Below are 21,129 nucleotides of genomic sequence, written 5' to 3' on the forward strand. Positions count from 1 at the left end.
TTTTTTACTTGCCAACAGCTGATAATGATCATTGCACAGACATTTGTTTAGTGGCAATGTCGTTCTCCCCCCCTATATCACAGACCTTTTAAGCCCCCACACTTCATCCATGCCCCTCAGATCGTCAGACACGGGCCATCTCACCGTCCCTTGCACTCACTTTAAACGCAGAGGTGACTGTACTTTCTCAGTCATGGCCCCCAGACTATGGAATAGCCTGCCCTGTCAGTCAGATCCGCCCCATCCACTGACTCTTTCATATCTTGGCATACAAACATATTTATTCTCATTAGCATTCGAGCTAAGATAAGCAGTCTCCCTCATTTGGTCTGCTTTCTTGTTTTTATCATGCTATTTTGCTTTCTGTTGAGGTTTTGATTCTCTGTGTTGATTGTATTTTTCATGATATATGGTACAGCACATTGGTCAGTTGTGTGCTGATTTCAAACATGCTCTATAAATACATTTGATTTGATTTGATTCTTCTGTAAATACTGTATATGCCAATTTAACATATTTTCAACATCTTTGACCATGTAATATAATCTAAGAATCGATGTACGGTGCTGACTGTTGTGTGCTTGCTTTGTTTTAATAAAAGTTGTGATGTGTTATCCAGGCATGGTTGAGCTGGTGCCATCCTCCGACACACTGAGAAAGATCCAGGTGGAGTACGGCGTCACCGGATCCTTCAAAGACAAACCTCTGGCAGAGTGGCTCCGCAAGTACAACCCTGCTGAAGACGAGTATGAGAAGGTACACGCTCGTGCACGGTTAAAGGAGAACAGCTGTGGATCATGTTATCCCATCATGTAGTGTAGTTGTTGTCATTGTTGCTAAGAAAGCATTACACACACAGCTACTTATAACAAACGTTAATCATGTGACATGGGTCATGTGAGTATTAATTACACATGCTTTTTGATGTCTTATGATGTAAAGCAGATGTGTGAAAAATGTACTAAATGTACTACTAATACTATTAAATATTAAAACCATAATTTTCTTTTGACACAATGATTTGGAGTTAAAAACATATAATGAATGTACTCTTGAGGTTTATGGCAGCTGTAGAACAGAATGACCTTTGACACCTATAAATGTGAAACCTTACTCCCAACTCAACTTCTGACCCTGAAAATCTACAACTTCAGCAAGACGCAGGCATAAACTTGTGATTAGATGGAGCTCTGCTGTTTTTGAGGCTGGTGACTACAGTGTGTTTTTATGCCACTCTGCAAAATAATTTCATAACTTCTGGGTTTGCATAAAACCCGTGGAAACGTAGGGAGTGCCTCTTGTCACTCTGTCTTTTCAAGCATTTAGGCTTTTGTCCTCCTGAACAAAATCAGCCAATATTACAGCTGAACGTAAAGCCTCTGCTTCACTCTCTCTCTCTCCTTTCTTCTTGTTAGGCATCAGAGAACTTCATCTACTCGTGTGCAGGATGCTGTGTTGCAACGTACGTACTCGGGATCTGCGATCGCCACAATGACAACATCATGCTGCGCTCCACCGGTCACATGTTCCACATTGACTTTGGCAAGTTCCTGGGCCACGCCCAGATGTTTGGCAGCTTCAAAAGGTGAAAATCGGTTGTGCTCATTGGTGTGTGGTTGTGTGTATTCATGTGTATTCATGCGAATGCTTGTCATGTAAAATATGCTTTTGTATGCTATCAGGGTTTAAAAGTGGTTTACCAGGATGTTCATTGGTGTCTTATTGTTTTTATTATCAAGTAGTTATCAGTGTGTAGGTGAAAGGTCGTGTACCAGCTGAGCTCACCGGCGAATGCTGACACGTAATCCTAAAGGAATACATAGAGACTGACCCAGGGTTGCTTTACCCATTACAATGATGATACATTGACACAACATTGTCCTGATTGTAGTGTGTGCTAAGGTGTTAACATGCGGCACCAGAGGGAATGATTCAGTGACGACACAGATAAGGTTATGATGTTAATTTGTTCTCATAAATTGGTAAGTTAATTAGCAGGTCTGTCTCTAAGAAACTGAATGACCCACAATTCCTTTGTGGGTCACTGTGTTTCAGATGTAGGAGTAAGCATTTCTGTGCAGCAAGATTAATATGTTTTCGGGCATGACCTGTTTTCATAGCTCGCACAATCACTCACGTTCCCTGCTGGGATCTGTCCAGGTGGGCCGCCCTACAACCTCACCTCACTTCTATTTTTGGGCTCTTGAGCATCTTCACTTAGGTGCTCAGTGGTTTTGATGTAACGTGCTGAAGGCTGCCCCTGTGGTAGTCGTGATGTTAGAGGTGAAGAAGTGCTTTCACTTTCAGGATCCAGACTTTCCCAGGGATTTAAACCAAAGACCTTTGATCCACAAACCTTGTTTTCTAACTTCTTGGCTCCTCAGAAGCTGAATTTAAATCTTCTCTCCTCCCCTCCCTCTTTCCCATCAGGGACCGGGCTCCATTCGTGCTGACGTCTGACATGGCGTACGTCATCAACGGAGGCGAGCGTCCGACCAGTCGTTTCCAGCTGTTTGTAGACTTGTGTTGTCAGGCCTACAACCTCATCCGCAAGCACTCTGGTCTTTTCCTCAACCTGCTGTCACTGGTGAGACAGAACACACACATACATACATACACACACAGCGCTGATGCATGAACACAGCAGTTATTTATACACACAGACATGGCAGAGAGGAATGGAGCAGTGTTTGTATTAAGGTTGTGCAGCTGACATTTAGTTGCGGTTGATACCTCTGTTGTAGAGTAGTTGCTGTAGATTCTTGTTCTTGTATCTTTATGCTTTACTTACTATGTTTCTGTCTTCAGACTTGTTTGTGTGTTTCTCAGCAGTTTTAGCCTTTTCGTTACGTCCTCCCTGTTCAACTGAAGCATTTTCTTTTGCACCTGCGAGAGCCAGGAGACCAATATATGCAGACAAAGAGCAGCAGCAGTGCCTTCATAATAAATCAGGACTTCACTGTTGTGCTGGAAATGTCAGTTTATAGAATATTCTGTAGTGTAGTTGGCTACTCTATGTTGTTTCTCAAGAGTTTTTGCTGTTTATTCTATTTCTAATGGTGGGGTGTATTTGTATCACCTTTCGAACACAAAGGCCGTTCAGAGGGCTTTACATAAGGCATAGTAATGCATCAAAACAACATTTAAAAGGTAATGAGGGAAATTGAAGATTTTATTGTGTAGTTTGTTGTTACATTGTCTGTGGTTATGACTTTATTCTGAAATAATAGATCAATCATGCAAAATGACTGACAGCCTGAAAGCCAAAAAACATATTAGGATACTATTAGTGTTACCATTCTGTTTAGTGGTTTACTTAATTCAGTAAATATTCTTTATGTGCTATTTTGAAGATTAAACCTTTATTGTACTGTTAAATGTAGTATAATCCTTTTTTTGATAATGTTTCTGTACAGAATGATGGGTAATAGATAGGTACATCTGCTAAACAACTCTGGAAATGAATGACTCAAAAAGTGTATTTGAACTTGTGTCCATCTCTTCTCGTTGTGTGTCTTTGTGTCATAGATGACGTCGTCAGGCCTCCCAGAGCTCACCGGCTCTCAGGACCTGAAGTACGTGTTTGACGCTCTGCAGCCCCACAACACAGACGCTGAGGCAACTATCTTCTTCACCAGGTAAACACACCACAACGTCTCTTCTTTCTGCCCTGATTTTTTATTTATTTATTTTTTCTGTTATAAATTCAGAATCCACCAGGTGGCAGTATAGGCATAGGACAGACAAGAATAGGTTGTGTCTCACATTACAGCAACAAAAACCCCTGACACACTAGGAGCGCTATCATGTGTCCATAATGTATAATACCAGTTAGGCTGGATTGGAACTAAGCCTCTTGACAGAAATATGCTTTGATAAAGCCTTAGGTCAAAACAGCGTATTGAGATTTGTGTTTGTGTCTCACCACCATCTCATCTCTCTCTTATTTCCCCTGTGTTTTCTCGCACCACATTCTCTGCAGGTTAATTGAGTCCAGTCTGGGCAGTGTGGCCACCAAGTTCAATTTCTTTATCCACAATCTTGCCCAGCTACGATTCTCCGGTCTGCCAACCAACGACGAGCCCATCCTGTCTTTCTCCCCCAAGACCTACACCCTGAAACAGGAGGGCCGCATCCTCCACGCCTCCATCTTCTCCTTCCAGAAGAGATACAACCCCGACAAGCATTATGTGAGTCCTGCTGTGCCAGACTCGTCTTAAGACTAGTTTTCTATAGTCCACAACATCTCTGTATGTACACTGGAAAGGTACTGAGACCTCATAATCCCTGTCCTCTCTGTGCAGACGTATGTGGTGAGGATCCTGAGGGAAGGTCAGAATGAGCCCCAGTTTCTCTTCCGCACTTTTGATGAGTTCCAGGAGCTCCACAACAAACTGACCATACTGTTCCCTCTCTGGAAGCTGCCATGGTAGGACATTACCTCGCCTCTGACCCTCAGCCTCTTCATATCTCAGTTACTCATCTGGTTTCCAATAGGAGTCGGTGATACACTACATTTCCTTTATGACACATCAGGGCTTATCACAATGTGTGTAGCAAGTTGAATAGTATGTTTTTTCACCTTGTGCTGTATGGTTTAATACTCCCAATCTTCAAAACACAAATTCCCTACTTAACGTAACCCTTCTATGCAAATTCTACCTCAAGAAGAGAGTGACATCAGTTTCTTTGATAGTAAATATACCATGGCTCTCTCCTTACCCCTAGTTTCCCTAACAAAATGGTGCTTGGCCGCACCCACATTAAAGAAGTGGCAGCCAAGAGGAAGCTGGAGCTCAACAACTATGTCCACAACCTGATGAGGAGCTCCACAGAGGTCACCCAGGTATACACACACACACACACACACACACACACACAGACAGTAAGTGTTAGTAATGAAATGGCAGTGAAGTAATCCCATGTTCTTCGTTTCTAGTGTGATCTGATCTACACCTTCTTTCATCCAATTGCACGGGATGACAAGACAGACGGTTTAGATGCCACACCCAAAGCACCAGGTAAATACCTGCACTTTTCATTTCCATTCTTCAGGCATGTGTCATACTTCTCACAACATACGTGGTTTTGGTTTCTTTACGAATGCTCCTTCTTATGTTTTTTTAAGCAGCACTAGTACTAAAACAATATGGCAATAATATTGATAATCTCTTATGTCAATTATTGAGTAACAAAGACAGTTTTTACTCTACTGTCACTGAAGTCTTCCCTTAATCAAAAACAGAAAATGTACTGACAGCATAGAGCCAGAACAACTGAAACAAAAACAATCAAGTGTTCATCACTGTGTAAAATGTGCACTCTCATTTAGAAGGAACACAAATAGCAGAGGATTCATTCTGATAATTGAATGTACTGTAGCCTTTATTTTGAAATGTTTGTACCTACATTGAAGAACTTGTGTATCCTTCTAAGTCCAACTTCATGAATGTGATGTGTGATATTTGACTGTTGCAGAGCCTCCGCTGAGTCCCACCTCTGGTCGAGTTGAAGGAGAAGTGAAGCTCTCAATCTCCTACAGGAACAGCACTCTGTTCATCATGGTCATGCACATCAGAGATCTGGTAAAGACAGTGATGATTTAATACACAACCTGAGATGCTGCTTTGACAGAAAGTTATACTGTTGAATTCTTCTTTTGTTTATCCAGCTTTTGTCATACTAATAATCATCTGCTGCCCTTCAGGTTTCTGAGGATGGAACAGATCCCAACCCGTATGTGAAAACCTACCTGCTTCCAGATCCACACAAGACTTCCAAACGCAAGACAAAGATCTCGAGGAAAACCAGGAACCCTACTTTCAATGAGATGGTTAGGACAGCATGAATATCATTGCCTCATTTTATATATTTATAGTTCCTGAACTTTAGAATGGCTTTGATTTTAGAAATGTAAAGGTTATAAGCTTCCTTTAAGTTTTTCTTTTGGTAAGAACATGCAGTTAACTGGGTCATCCAAACCCAAGGCGCATGTGAACAGCTGAACCAAATGAGAATCTTGTGGCCAATAACCAGAACAGACCCTTTGCTCACTTCCTCCTGCTCTCCCTCCACAGCTGGTGTACAGCGGCTACAGCAAGGAAACCCTGGGCCTGCGGGAGCTTCAGCTGAGCGTGCTCAGTGCTGAGTCGCTGCGTGAGAACTACTTCCTGGGCGGCATCACGCTCAGACTCAAAGACTTTGACCTCAGCAAGGAGACGGTCAAGTGGTACAAACTTACGGCCGTCCCCTACTTCTAACCCCCCCCCCCCCCACCTGCGTCTCCCAGAAGCCAGGAACGACTCTCCAGACAAAAGCTGCATTCACTTCATATGGGAAAGGCAGCAGATGTGGCCTTACTTGAAAATACTGGTCACCTCAGCTTTCAGTTCATAAAATACAAGTTCAGAAGTTTAGGGTCCGGAGAGATGGACCCTCATTTTTTATGGGATTTCTGACATCATCTAATCGGAAGTATAGGAAGTGATATTTTCAGTTCAAATCTAACAAACCAAATGGACCGTTTCTTTCACATGGATCATCTTGTAATTAGTATTGTTAAGATCATCATCATAGCAGGACACAGCTGTGCTTATTGAAGAAAAACATTTGTCACTAAATACACGAGTTGTATGCAACTGATGCAACTACAGAATTTCATCATGCCATCCGCACATCTTCAAAAAAGGTTGAAAACCTCAAAGTCACAGCTTATAACCATCATCGTGTTGCCTCAGAGGTTATTCCCATATGACATGAATGCAGAATAAAAACTCCTTCAGACACAAAGAATGACTGAACAGGCTGATTCACACGCCCTCAAAGAGGATCCTGCTCTCCATTCTTCACTAGTTCTCTCTCCCTCTTTTAACTAATCAAGATTGTTTCTGTGACAAACAATCTCCACTTATTTTGTCTCTCTTTTTCCTAAACTATAACGAAGAGGTGTAATGTTTTGTACATTTTGATATTAGAGGACCAAAACGGCTTACTTACAGAAGAGTATATATAGATTGACACATTTATTTTTTAAGGAATAGAAAGGGGGCTCATTTTTACATTTTCCTTGTTTATTTTCTATATAGACAAATAGGAGGCATCAGGGTTTCCTGCTTTGCAACAGACACTTCTGGGTAGAATAGTCCAACACACCAGATTCCAGGAAATCAACAGTGACCTTATGATTCCCCAAGAAAGTGCCAAAATTAATGAGAAGGACGGCAAATCAAACCACTCTCCCCAACAGGGAGCTGAACAGGGTGCCTTTGTTTGTGCTCACAATCTCTTTTTAATGCTCGACTTGGCCTTATTGCTATATATATTTTATTAACAATGTGATATGTCCTTATTAAAGAAGAATCTATATTCTGTAAAGCTATATCAGTAGTTCTTCCAGAGCAGGTTTTTTTTTGTAACAGTGGACTGCCACTAAATGCACACTACCAGGTCTTTCTCTCATGGTATTACTTGACTATTTTCACACAGCACACCTTAAAGGGGAATTTGTATCATAAGCTTTGGAACACGCTCTTGTATGTGCTCTGGATGAAGAGATTATGGTTGCCCAATAACGCTGATTCTAAGTCTGTTCAGCGCTTCCTTCGGGTGGTTCAAAACCACAATGCAGACTTGCAGAATGCAGTTTAGCAACTGAGTCTGGACATGAGGCTGTTTCAGCTCGGGCAGCAATACCACACTCACTCCCAGTGCCTAATGGTGGTGTAATGACGCCGTGATAAGTAACTGGCCAAATGGTTAGCAATAACTTAAACTGCCAGTGAAGTCCAGATGCAGTCAGGTTTCAGGATATTTAAGCGAGAAAGTGCAAACTGAACACAGATCAGTGCAAAAAAAAGGCAACTTTAACTTAAACATCTTCATAAAAAGGGAACAAGATCCTGAGCAAGAAATTAGCTGCTTTCCTCTCCACTCGCTAACTATAAATCTAAAGTTGTTGTTAATGTTTAATAAAGAAATTATGAATTTATCTGAGAGGTTTTTTAAGAGAAGATCTACAAGACAATTATGATTTAAGAGCAACACTCACACTATAAATATTAGTGACTTGATCCACTCTTTTAGTGACTGTACAAAGAAAGCAAGCAGAGTTTGTATTAACATGGCCAGTTATTTATTCTTAATTGGTGACCTGTAACCTGAACGGATCAGTGTGTACTGTAATCCCTCTTTCCTAAAGCAAATTAAATGTTTTTGGAACAAATATGATGCGACTATTGTTTCTGTTGTGTAAAATGTGTTGGCTGTAAATAAGGTTTGAATTCATTCAAACCACTTATGGGAATATACTGAATAAACAGGATGCTTCATTACATGCAGGTGTGAGTTTGACAAGTTAAAGGCTGATTGTATTTAATTGATCATCTACATTTAACCAACTGGTCCAGGGTTACAACCTGGTGTCGGTGCAGTCAGTCCTTTGTGACTTAACTGTGAAGAAAGGCTGCTGGTTGTGTGCCTTTTAAAGTTTTAATTTAAGGTTTAGTTTCTACTATGGCTCAAGGGCATACCCATCTCTGACCCATGTTTTTAGAACCACAGGCACCATCTGTTTTCCTATACTAGTACATGGCTTGGCCACAGCCTCAGTATGTGTCAGTTTGAGGGCATATCATCTTCATATCATCATAGATTTAAGGAATGTGCACAGTATAATTGATCATAGATTCTGACAAGGCTCCTGTGTAGGATAGAGCCTCAAATCAAAGATACAGGTACATAGTATTATATGACAGGCCCTCTAGGCTAAATAATAATGCAGGTCCCTCTTAATATCTATGTGTTGAGTGTAGGTTGATGGGCAAAAATTGTAATTTTTACAACAACACAATACAGTGTGCAAAAATGAAGGAGTGAATACTTCCTGAAGCCACGGTATATTTTCTTTATTTTCAATGCTGGTATCAAAATATATGGGAGAACAGATTGCAGACCAATCGCTGCTAGTAGTCTGTTACTGGTCAATCTGAGGCAATGTTTATTACCTTAATTTTAAAATGCCTCTCCAGTGATTCCCATTATGACAAAATATGATTATAATTTTGATAATTTAATTCTTTTCTCGGCTTTGACACACCATGAATAAACATTTAGAAACTCAACAATTTATCTTGAATGCGTTTCGCGGCGTCAGTAATGATCCCCTTTGCGTCATTGCGTCATTTCCGACGCAGTCGCAAAATACCATTTTCTGTCGCGTGTGCGGCCTCTCTTCCTCTACCGCCATCATGGGTCGCATGCACGCTCCCGGGTGAGCTCTCGTTTTATCATTTAAAGTTGATATTTTGCCCAGCGAGGTCGGTTTTTATGACGTGATATAACTTTTAAACCTGTTATGAATGACCGAGTACCAACTGGAACTCTTTAATTCAGTCTAGAATCGAGAAATTTACTTAAATACTTGCACCCTCACAATCGACATCCACCTCCAGCTCGCTAGCTAGCATTAGCTAACGGCGCTCAGGGCTCACCACGATGCTTAATTTCCAAGTTAAAGACAGTGATATGTTACACATTATACTACACATCCACAGGCCAAATATAGTGCTTTTCTGCTTTTGATGAGAATTGAACCACAATAACGTAAAGCACTTGACATTAGTTTCCACGAGTATGAAGCTAACATTAGCTGGGCCTCGTTAAATTAAGTTTTTATAGATGCTAGGAACATTTTTTCTTCTTTAAAGTTAAACTTATGCGCCTTGATGTTTCTCCGTGGAACTGCCTAGATGTCTAACTAGTCTTTATTTTCTGCAGAAAGGGCTTGTCCCAGTCAGCTCTGCCTTACAGGCGCAGTGTTCCCACTGTGAGTATACAGACATAATATGTTGTAGTGTCGCTTAATTACACCAGCAAAAATATTAACCTATTTCTTCAGTCGGTAATCATTTAAACATTTTTTCAGTGGCTGAAGCTCACATCCGATGATGTCAAAGAGCAGATCTTCAAGCTGGCCAAAAAGGGTCTGACCCCCTCTCAGATCGGTAAGCATTTTTATCAGACTGAAGGTCTTAAAACTCACCAATGTGATGTATGTAGAAAGGTAAGCATGACAATGTAGGTTTATAGTTTGACAGAGTGTGAACACCAACTGTACTTGGTAGGCAGGGTGCACACATTCACAGGAATCTTACAAGAACATCAGAATTAATTTCAGTTTGTATATTTTTGACTGATTTCAGAACATATGCTCACTTATTTCATATGTCTGTGTACAGATGTCAAATTGGCATCAGAATAACAATGGTTTTCTTTCAAATTACCAAAAGCTTTTTTTTTTTTTTTTTAAAACAACTTGGTTTCCCTTTTCTTTTTTTTTTTTAAAAAAAAAAAAAAAAAAAGCTTTTTGAAGCTGCATTGCTTTGTAGTAATTGGAGTGTGGAAAATGTTTTGAATTTGAAAAACAAATGGAGGCATCCCTCAGCAGATATTTCAGACCAGTGGTAACCCCACCAAATTATTAAATCAATACAAAGTAACCAATTTACATCTTATTCCTGTTCACCAACTCAACAAATCAATTATCTCTATCATAGACCCAGTATACACTCTTCATAGGTTTTTAGGTACACCTGGCTAAAATTAAGGTAGTATAATGCATCAGTCTTAAATCCTACCTTACAGAAGGTTATAATGTTCTGATTTTGTTGAAACAGTTTGACAGGTGTTAAAGTATATGGCCATTTGCAAAGATGTAGTTTATGGTGTGGTTGAACTGTATTGTGTTATATAATGGTGTTTCTGAATCACTCAAGAACATTAAAATGTTTAACATTTCTTTAGTACTGATATACTGAAGTGTCATGTATAGTGTCCATTGGAAAAGATGGTACAGTTAAGAATCTTTTGGCACAATTAAGCAAGTTGTCATTTTAAAATGACTCCTATTTTGTTAACAGCATTCACTGCAAACCTCAGATTGATTTCCCTTTTGCTTTTGAAATATACATCAGTGGAGTTAGATGGAAGTAGACGATGCCCCAAGTTTGGCTATTGACTCATATTTGTTCAGTGTGATTTAAGTATTTGGCATAAAGAAGCTGATATGACTGAGTAAAGCAAACTGTTTTATGAGAAACATAGTGTCCAAGTTTGAAGCCTTTTTGTCACCTTGTCCAGGTGTGATTCTGAGGGACTCCCATGGTGTGGCCCAGGTACGTTTCGTCACTGGCAACAAGATCCTGAGGATCCTCAAGTCCAAGGGTCTGGCCCCTGACCTGCCCGAGGATCTCTACCACCTCATCAAGAAGGCTGTGGCGGTCAGGAAGCATCTGGAGAGAAACAGAAAGGTATAAAAAGATAAGGCCCAAAACCTGTGTCAAATACAAGCCTATTTGTGGTGTTCATTTGACCACTGGTAGAATTTGCTGCTGCCTGTAGCTGGTTTAGTGCAAAGGTCATTTCATGGTTTCCATGTCTTTTTGTCATATGCTTAAGTTAGGAAAACTCAGAGAACGGCTCCATGCAGCCATGCATCTTTTTTATGTACTTCTTATTTCCTTAATCATATGCTTGTATTGTTAAGGTAACACACCCACTGTTTTCTTGTTTTGCCTTTTTTAATGTTGAGCCAAATACAACATGTCGCGGTCATGTTTTCTAATGCGCATGTGTGGAATGTGTTTGTGCACGCATACCCTCGATTGTAGCATGAATAGGAGTTGCCCCCATGTCTGCTGTTCAGGTCCATCTGTGGGCAAGCAGAAACCTTGAACTGACTGAGTTTTTTGTTGTAAATTACCACCCATTTGCTCTGGGTGATTAGGTTATAGAAAAGTTACTCTACTTTCCAAGTACCACCAAATGTTTTTGCGCACCATTAGAGTAGTAAGTTGTTTTGAGCTTATTACAACATAGTAGACAAGTGTCAGTGGAAATCCCTGAAATCATTTTTAAAATTTAGATATTTTATGAATCTTTTTTTAGTTCAATGAGACTGTTCAAATACTAAGCAGGAAACAAGAAACAAAGGTATCAGGAAACCACCAGCATGGTGAATGAGTCCAAAGAATAAGCAGTAGTTTGGGGTTGCATGGATGGATTGACATGTTCGTATGTGAATCCATCACCTCATACCCATGACATTTTGGTACTGTACTTGCAGGACAAGGATGCCAAGTTCCGCCTGATTCTCATTGAGAGCAGGATCCACAGGTTGGCCCGTTACTACAAGACCAAGAGAGTACTGGCCCCCAACTGGAAGTAGTAAGTATTGTTTCTGCTTTGGGAACCTTATATTGTTATATTTAGATTGGAGGAAGAACTGCTGGTTAGTGTTGTATGTAGATGTGTGGTTTTACTATCTGCCAGGGTGTTAAGAATAAAATAAGGTCAGTTTAATGCTCCGATTCCCTAAATTAAATTCCATATTTGTTATAGAAATAAACAGACTAGTATCATAGAAGTACAGGTATTTATTCCATGTGGGCTACATGCTTGGGAAAATGCACAATTCATTGTCCTGCTCTTCTCATTATTGAGAGTAGTGATATTTCTTTTGTGCTAGAAAAAAGTTGGAGGTAAATTAGCAGAGTGGCTCCTTTGTGCCACCTCTGCCAGTCCCCTTCATACAATTAAATTATACAAGTGTTAAGTGAGCACCTATATGTGGGAACTGCTTCTATAAACACAAAGTAGGACAATATATTAAAACTTTAATAATTGCTGACAAATGCTGTACATTATAAACCCCTTAAAAGTCCTTACATCATCGATTCCCAAATACATTATAGCAATATAAACATTTCAGTGCTCCCTCTAATGGTTGGTTTTCTTTCTGTTTACAGTGAGTCCTCTACAGCTTCTGCTCTGGTGGCATAAACATACACTTTTTGGATTAATAAAACAATTTAAATTGGAAATTTGTTCTGTCTTATTTTATGTATAACTAAGTGTTTTACAGATCTTTTGTTTACAGTGTATTTTGGCTTTTAGCAACATTCTTTGGTGTAGTGACAAACCATTGGGTCTGGTCGCAGTTATAAATAAATTTGAGGTGTTTACTTTGAGTATTTCCATTGTATGCTACTTGTATTTTACTACATTTAAGAGTGAAATGTTGGACTTTTTACTCCACTGTCTTTTATTTTAAGGTTTTGACTACAATGTATCATTAAGATTTTGTAAGATTTTACATCTAAAAAAACAAAACAAAAAACACAAGCTCTTAAAAATAGATCAGTGGTCACCAATAATTTTGACATGTCATAACTTTAAAAAAAATAGTTTGTATTTGGGGCTCACTTGCATTTACTGTCCATTAAAGAGTGATTTTCCCACCAAACTTAAACAGTGGTTTTAGTAAAATAATTACCCAAAATTTCACACCAAAATCAAAGATAAAAGTAAAGATAAATTTATATCCCATATTTTGTTTTCTACCTCTTATCTCACACCCTGTTAGATTTCTTTTGACCCTTTGCTGACCACTACTGGGAACCAGTGGACTATCTTACTGAAATAGTTATGAAGAGCACCACCTTGACCAAATACATCAGTAAAATGTTGCTTATTCATTATTTCATCAGTGTTACCAACCAGTCAAAGGGAACATTTTATTGCTTAATTTTTGCCGATACTTTTTGTACTAAAGCAAGTAGTATCAAGGAGTATTATAAAACTGGTATTGCTACTATTTCTAAAGGATCTGAGTTCTTCCGCCTCTGTTTGCCTTAATTATAGTCTGTTTCTATTCACAGTCATGTTGACTGGGACAGAACTGAAAGTCCTTTCTCTGATATAAATTTTTACTTTTCATTGGCTTAGAAGTTTGAAAATTTCCCAAGTCTAAACACAACGCAAATTTCAATTTCAGATCGATTTTTTTCTAATGAACTTGAAGGGCTATAAAAGGGTTTTCCTGGAGGTGTAGGAATTTACGGGCACTTTCCATGCGTCATGTGTTACGCAATCTGAAGGAGGAGCCTTATTTGAGTGACAGCCACATGTCCAATCACAGCGCGGCATGACATCACGCTTGTTTATTTTAAGAGGCGGTATCGCAACACTGAGACATTCACTTCTACTACAACAACGACGACAACACACAATTAAGAAACATGGAGAAAATACATGAGAACATTTGACAAAGGAGATCGAAAAATGGCACAGACTTGCCGGAAAATGAAGCGACAGCACATCTATGCTCATCTGTCACCGACAAATACGCGAAATCTATTGGTTTTCGACGAGGAATACCAGAATACGTGAGGATTTTTCTCAACAGTATCGCCACGATCCCAGAACAGAAGGACAGGAAAGAAGTATGAGAAAAATGGCTGCGACGGTTGGTGCTGATAAGGGTTCCGAACGAACGGCGATGGAGAGGTTCGGTAGCGGAGGGATGGCGCTTCTACCTTGGACCAAACAGATGCTCACCGTGATGTGGGAACAGCTTCGGCTGCTGGTTCAAGTCATTTACTACACCTTCATGTCAGGTAAGAAAAGTTAAGACAAAGCCTGGTACTACCCCCATTACTGTGGCAAACTTCAACCATTGTGAGGTTTTTGCTGTAACTGAAGAATGTACTGACCGTTACTCTTTTTTTTTTTTATTAGTATCGTTAACGGCATAACGTAAATTAACAATAAAACATAATGGCTCATATAAATACTTTTCTCTTACTATGTGTCCTCAGTGCTCAGTTGTTTATTTTTATAGCCATAAGCTAGCTATTCTTCGTGTTTACGTCCTCTTCCAGTTAATGTACTTTATGATATTTCCCATGTAATATTCCCTGTAAGGTGCTGTTTCTGTAGTACTCAATAGGGACTTTTATAAGTATTTTAAGATCGTTATGTTATGATCGTGACAAATCTGCTGCCAGAACTGACAATGCAAAGAAAAGACAATGTCATCTTTTATCTGGACAAAGATTAATATCACCTGGATTAACAACTTAAATAATTGAAAATACTGGCTGGAAAAGACAGTTCTGGTTGTATGAACGTGATGAACGTCAACTAAACCAACTGACAGGTGATTTATATGAAGATAAGTGACTAATGTAAATGAATGTTGTAATCTGTCTAGCAGACATACAGTCCTCTGGTGATTATCATATTTTCCCCATCCAGCCTTAAACATCAGTCAACCACAGCTCAACACGCATATCAAAGGATGAATGAGAAAACACACCCACACATTAATAGATATTTGCCTACTGTACATATATTTTAATCAAAGGACAGGTAGTTGACCTAAAGGAGATAACAATTACAACTATACAGAATGTAACTTGATCATTCTCATTTGAATTTCATGCCCTTCTAACACTTTCCTCCTGTTTTCTTCCAGTTTTCCAGATGTTCAGGTTTGAGGTCCACGTGAGAATCACAGACGAGACAGGTCAGCACATCCAGCACATGGGCACGGCAGCAAAGCCAGCTGAGTCCTTCCTGTTCTCCTCATTGTTTGACGGAGACAACGGCGTAATGGTCGGCGGTTCAAATCCACTCTCCAACTTCTGTGCTGACGTTGGCGACCCCTTCACTGGGAAGTCCACTGCTGAGGCCCTGCTGTCCAGTCTGCGCGCTGACGACCTGTGCTGCGGACTAGTGGACGACTTTGTGTCCAGAACGGCCGGGAAAGAAGACGGCATCTTTCTCGGACACCAATCCACCTGGAAAATGGGCTTCCCTGGTGACTGGAACATCTTTGTATCAAGCAGCGACAGCTCTAGTTCAAACGAGGCCTGCCATAAAAGTAGTGAAAAAGTCTTCAAACAGGATTTTACGAAGGACACTTCAGAGGAGGAGAGAAGCTCTCACTGGAGTAGTGAGGAAGACCAGAATATGGCAGAATTTGACAGCGAGGAAAGTAAGGCGCTTTGGGAGTCTCTGTCAAAATCTAGTGATCCGTACAACCCCTTCTTTTTCTCTGCGTGTATTTCAACAAACACAAACATGAGGAAAAGTAAAAGTGAAGCAAGGGGCAGCAGTGATACTGACCTTATGTCAGCGAGCAAAGCCAGCAAGGAGATGTTGAGTTCTCGAGGCCTAAATATCTGGGTCAGTCGCTCTGACAGCGAGAGCAGCTGGGCCAGTTCTGACGGTTCGAGCCCCGACATTGACGAGGAGAGCGAGAGGCTTTGGGAGTTCTTCAGCAGTCCTGCAGACCCCTACAATCCCATGTGCTTTTCTGCGTGCACAGTCAGCAGCACGTCTCCTCAAACCACCACTAAACAAGAGGCCTCACTTCCTGTACCAGCCTCCAAGTCAGACACAGACACTGATGAGAAGGACAGCAGCTTTCCTCCTTCATCTGAGGATGATGAAGAGGAGCAGCTATGGAAATCACTCTGCCAGAAGGACGACCCATTCCACCCCCTCAACTTTCAAGCCTGCCTCCAGAGCTCCCCAACAACAGCACTCCAGTCTGAGGAAGATCCAGATGCGCTTGATGCCCACCACATGAAAAATCTACCCGCGAAGGGCAAGAAATGTGAAAAAGAGGCGAAAACACCCCGAAAATCCAGAGCCAGCAAGCCCTCTCTGCCAGAGAGGCAGTTAAAGCATCACTCCCACCCTGACAAAATGCTAGTGCCCTGGAAAAGACCTGGACAAACACCTCAGCCACCTCCAGAGGAGATGAAGGAAAGCAGGGCCTGCAGCACCCCGAAAAGGGTAATTATCTAATGACAGTTTATAACTAAAGTGCCAGACAGGATGAGATGAGGCATTAAATGAGAGCCCTGTAGAGTTTGAAATAAAAATAGACCACTCTCTAAATACTGCAGAGCACTGAAACAGGCCCTGATATAGTATTCAGCTTCATTTCTGGTTTTGTGATGTCGAGTAAAATGTAATTTCTACAGTATTTTTAAAACTAAGAGGTACGGCCTTGTTTTTATGTAGATGACACCCTGTTTCCTCAGTTTGATTGACCAAAGTAAATACTAAAGGGCATGTGCTCCCATGTTTTAGGTTAGTACATTAATATCACAAGGGAGTGGCTTCTTCTGACTGTTGCAACTTGTGTCAAAGATGAGGGTTAATTCCTGCCACAGCTGACACACACGCAGACTTTACTGTACAATGTGTTAAGCTGAGTTGTTGTTTGTTGTTGGTTAGCAACACTGCTGGTCGTCATGACTAAGCCAGTCATGTGACTCCAGTGAGTCAGCAGAGAGTTTGACTTCCACACGGACTAAAAGAAGTTGCAGCAGTGTTGCAAAGCCATTTTGAATACTTTGTCAATTCATACCCTGGTAAATCAGACTCAAAAAATAAAGCCTGAGGCAGAAAAGTAATTTCACAGTCTGGTTCTGAACACACATCTGTCTGAGAAGTGTCAGTGTTGGGAAGTATCTGGTGTCTCTTTTTTAATTTGTTGGGTAGTTATAATATCCCTTAAGTAATGTGCCTTTACTTTCAAAAGTAGCTAGTTATCAACCCAACAGAAGCGCATATAAACATCAGTATGGTTTTTAATTAAATGTATTGAATTCTTTTTCTTTCTGTTGGCTTTCAGGTGCATTTTTCTCCTCTTGTCAAAGTCCATGTCATGCGGACGTGGCCATTTGCTAGACAGGCATCTCGTAAAGGACACTGGGAAGAAATGGCACGAGACCGGGACCGCTTCCGGCGGCGGATCCGGGAAACAGAGCAGGCAATCGGCCACTGCTTCACCCAACCCCACAGAGAGAAGATGCGGGCGTACCTGGATGGTGCCTTGAAATAAATAGAAGTCCTGAACACTGAATGTTTTATTTCCTTTTTTGGATGAGAACTTGTGATTGGTTGCAATGCAACAGTGATTTTGACTTAGGCCAATTAGAAGTTTTGATGTTAGGCCACCTTTAATGTTCGGTGTCAAGTTGAACAACCTTGTACCTCAACAGGTTTTATACATTGTGTGACTGTTGCACTGATTGACACTTTTCTCATATTAACCTCAGCATTAATGTGTGGAATGTTGTTTTTGTATGCCTTATACACTGACCTAGTAATGTAACTTATTTATGCCCTATGGAGCTTGTCGTTTATTTTTTACAGTTGGTTTTAACTGTTTCTGTGTTTTTATATGTGTGAACAAACCACAGTGGTGAATCTAGAAAGTAAAGGTAGATAATGATGATATCATTGAAAGCAGAGCTTTACAGTACAAAGTGTTTTGAAAAGTTTTATTATTTAAGCATGATGGATACATATCACAAGTCCTACTGCAGTTCGTGTCTTGTTTGAATATTTTTATTTCTTGATATTTAAGTTTTTGTCTTGTATTTTCTTATGATGGCACATAATAGCCTTTTAGCACTGAGCGTGAAGATCGATGTTTTTATTATTACTCTATTGACTGCAAAGATTCAAACACTTTGTCCTATGTGACTCACTCAGCTTCTCATGGTAACATCATGTAGCTGAAAATATGTCAAAAAGTCATCTGTTGCAAATTTGTCACTATGTGCTTTGTCAAATAAATAAAATGTGTTCTGCTATGTCACTGTTTTGTGTTTGGCAGTCGTCACAACCCGGCTAAAGCTTGGACAGAAAGAGGAGGCCATGTGTGAGTTGTAACTTGAAATACATGTATTCATTTTAAGTAAAAGCAAACCAGGCAACACAGAAAGTTTACTCTGGTTCACATGTAAATTAGTTGTCCATCTGCTTTTTCCTGCCATGAGCAACACAAGGTCAAATTTCTTAGTGTGTTTGTTTTAAAATATCCATGCAGTAATGCACGCAGCCACAGCTGTCAGCTGCCCTACGTCAGGACTTGTTTTAAGGAAATGTATTTTACAAAAGGCTGAAGATGAGAGACATAATCAATTCAGATGTCTTAAAGGCCAACTCAAATACTAAAAAATGTAAAAGTTGTCTGTGAATCGCTGATACTGATGAAATGCTGAATACCACAGTCACAGCCCGTCATTAGGCTCCCACCTTCTCAAAACAAAGATCAGGGGATTTGAAGGAACACAATATAAGGCTGCACCTTCACCCTCACTACAGTCAAACAAATCAGTTTAACCTTTCACCCAGTTTGGACACACCCAGAGGTCAGTCTGGGTGCAGTGTTTCCAGTGAATGTGTACAGAGTAACCAGAGTACACACCTGTCTGTGACTTCCACTTATAGAGAGACACAGGTAACTGCATAATACAGTTTGCTTTGTCAGTGCTCTGTACTCACTGTCCTGTATCCTTCAAGTCTACGGTGATCTGATGGTTTGTGGGTTAAAACCTGGAAAAATTCAGATTTTAGACATCTTTGTTACATAAAACTTTCAAATCTTTTCAACATCATTTTAGTGGCTATTTTTACTTGAGATTTAGTCATTTGTGCTGTTGAATTATATCTGTAACTAAAACGGCAAAAAGAAAAGTTCAATTTTCAATCAAATGTTGATGGACGTCTGTTGACCAGCAAATCACCGACTCTGTGGTCACTGGGTTTTACAGTATTTTTAAAGTGTTTTTGCTCCATCTCATGTCCATCAAATATTTAAGATTCAGTTTAATGTGTGCAGCATGTGTTGAAAAGTACTCTGAACACCGATTTTTGCTTTGTTCATCCATCGTAACCCTTTCCTGCGTAATATCTTAGGGCACCTTCATTGTTCCCTCCTCAACTACCTTGTCTCTCTGTCTGCCTCTCTCTCTCTCTCCTTTCTCTCTCTCTCTCTGTCGCTCCTTCACACACACACACACACAGGAGCTTATAATTTCCCTGAAGGCTGCGAGTCTCCGTGCAGACTTGAGTGCTGTAAGGCTGTCGTAAGACAAGGGTTAAAAACACCAAGAATGATGAAATGACTTTCCTCAGGGATGAAATCAATTAGCAGGTCTCTGCTGCTGTCCCCACCCCTCCCCCTCCCACACACACACACACACACACACACACACACACACAGCATGGTGCAAAGGTGAGCAATCGTTGACACTGTTGCTGTATCAACCCAGCTGTGGGTCTTTTTCTGATGTTGTCCCACCCCCACCCCCATCCCTCCCTCATGTTGTTCATGTAATTGATCTCCTGCTGGTCATGCACACTGAGAAAAACCAAGGTTGTTTGGTTAGTGGTTCGAAAAATAACTGAAAGATTCCTTTAATCTTTTTGAAATATGAGAAAACAGTTCAGTTTGGTTACCTTGCAATATTAATTGAAGTATTTTATATATTCGGCAGCATCACTGAGCGTCTGTGTGGAACCACTCCAGCACATCGCTTTAGAAAACCTTTCCGTAGCCTTCAGTTTTTTTTCTCTTACACCAGGAAGATCACTGCTCTGGTACGAAGCAGGAAAACCATTTTCAAGGAATAGTTTTCAATAATTTAAAAGTCTGAATCCTATTTTAATTATTCTGAGAATAGATAAAACATCCAGTGTCCGGTCCAGAAGTCCTGGGTTTTTAACTGGTTATACAAAGATTAAAGCAGCATGGAAAAAGAAACACAAAAATCTGTCATATTTATTATTATCAAGATAATTGTAAGGGTTTTGGGGGGAGTTTTTTTTCCCTTCATTTGATAGAGGTTGTCATGTGTTGTACATTTTTGTAAAGCACATGCTATATAAATAAATCAGACTTTTACCAGCTTTTTAAGAACCTGAAAAAAAAACCTCTAGATCTTTTCTTGCATCATGTTATCAGCCATCACCATGTGTGCTTTGTTTCTCCATGATGCAAGTCTGAAGCCTGGGGAACTATTTTTGTCGTAGTGTAGATTTTCTATTTGCTGTGCCTTTGCTCCACAGGCTTCTGAATCTGACCTGGTGACATTAGCTAAGAGCAAAACAACCTGTAATATCTGTTTTTCTGTGGTGTGTGAGGACAGATCGGTGGTGGTGGTGGGGGTCTCCCTCCGCCTGTTGTCCCTGTTTCTCATTTTGTTGTTAGTGAAAACACCACAAGGTGTCTTTATCTGGAGTCAGGTCACAGTGAGTGAGCAGCAGGGTTTGGTGTCCTGCTTCAGGGGCACTTCAACAGGACACAAATGGCGGTTGGAGGTGATTGAACCCTGTGACTTCCCAGTTACAGTCTGAATACTCCTGCGTTATTGCACCCACTTTCCCCTACCCGGGTCCTTTTTCTCTCTTTCCTTTTGAACCCACTCCTCTCTCTTTGTATCTTTGTCTCCATCTTTCTCCTCCTCATCCTCTCCCTGTATC

General features: G+C 40.4%; 3 protein-coding genes across 4 annotated transcripts in view; all 3 read left to right on the forward strand.

Annotated features, from left to right (window-relative positions):
* Positions 1–8,335, forward strand: part of pik3c2a (phosphatidylinositol-4-phosphate 3-kinase catalytic subunit type 2 alpha) — a 48,520-nt gene extending 40,185 nt beyond the window's left edge. For both annotated transcript variants that reach the window (XM_022755938.1, XM_022755940.1), the window contains exons 23-33: positions 620–756; positions 1,416–1,585; positions 2,431–2,587; positions 3,529–3,638; positions 3,983–4,190; positions 4,305–4,429; positions 4,729–4,846; positions 4,940–5,021; positions 5,479–5,585; positions 5,708–5,833; positions 6,078–8,335. In XM_022755938.1, coding sequence (XP_022611659.1) covers positions 620–756; positions 1,416–1,585; positions 2,431–2,587; positions 3,529–3,638; positions 3,983–4,190; positions 4,305–4,429; positions 4,729–4,846; positions 4,940–5,021; positions 5,479–5,585; positions 5,708–5,833; positions 6,078–6,260 — 1,523 coding nt within the window. In that variant the 3' untranslated portion in view covers positions 6,261–8,335. The remainder of the gene's footprint in view (positions 1–619; positions 757–1,415; positions 1,586–2,430; positions 2,588–3,528; positions 3,639–3,982; positions 4,191–4,304; positions 4,430–4,728; positions 4,847–4,939; positions 5,022–5,478; positions 5,586–5,707; positions 5,834–6,077) is intronic.
* Positions 8,336–9,207: 872 nt separating this feature from the next.
* On the forward strand, positions 9,208–12,878 carry rps13 (ribosomal protein S13). The gene is made up of 6 exons (XM_022756152.1): positions 9,208–9,268; positions 9,775–9,823; positions 9,923–10,001; positions 11,137–11,306; positions 12,122–12,222; positions 12,804–12,878. Exons 1-6 carry the CDS (start codon positions 9,246–9,248, stop codon positions 12,835–12,837), a joined length of 456 nt encoding a protein of 151 aa, XP_022611873.1. The 5' UTR covers positions 9,208–9,245; the 3' UTR covers positions 12,838–12,878.
* Positions 12,879–14,050: 1,172 nt separating this feature from the next.
* Positions 14,051–18,467, forward strand: LOC111229669 (protein phosphatase 1 regulatory subunit 15A-like). Its single transcript, XM_022756089.1, has 3 exons — positions 14,051–14,453; positions 15,314–16,641; positions 17,489–18,467. Exons 1-3 carry the CDS (start codon positions 14,159–14,161, stop codon positions 17,696–17,698), a joined length of 1,833 nt encoding a protein of 610 aa, XP_022611810.1. The 5' UTR covers positions 14,051–14,158; the 3' UTR covers positions 17,699–18,467.
* Positions 18,468–21,129: the final 2,662 nt, after the last annotated feature.

The sequence above is a fragment of the Seriola dumerili genome, unplaced genomic scaffold, assembly GCF_002260705.1.
Source record: "Seriola dumerili isolate Sdu_G_001 unplaced genomic scaffold, Sdu_1.0 BDQW01000242.1, whole genome shotgun sequence".
Classification (NCBI taxonomy): domain Eukaryota; kingdom Metazoa; phylum Chordata; class Actinopteri; order Carangiformes; family Carangidae; genus Seriola; species Seriola dumerili.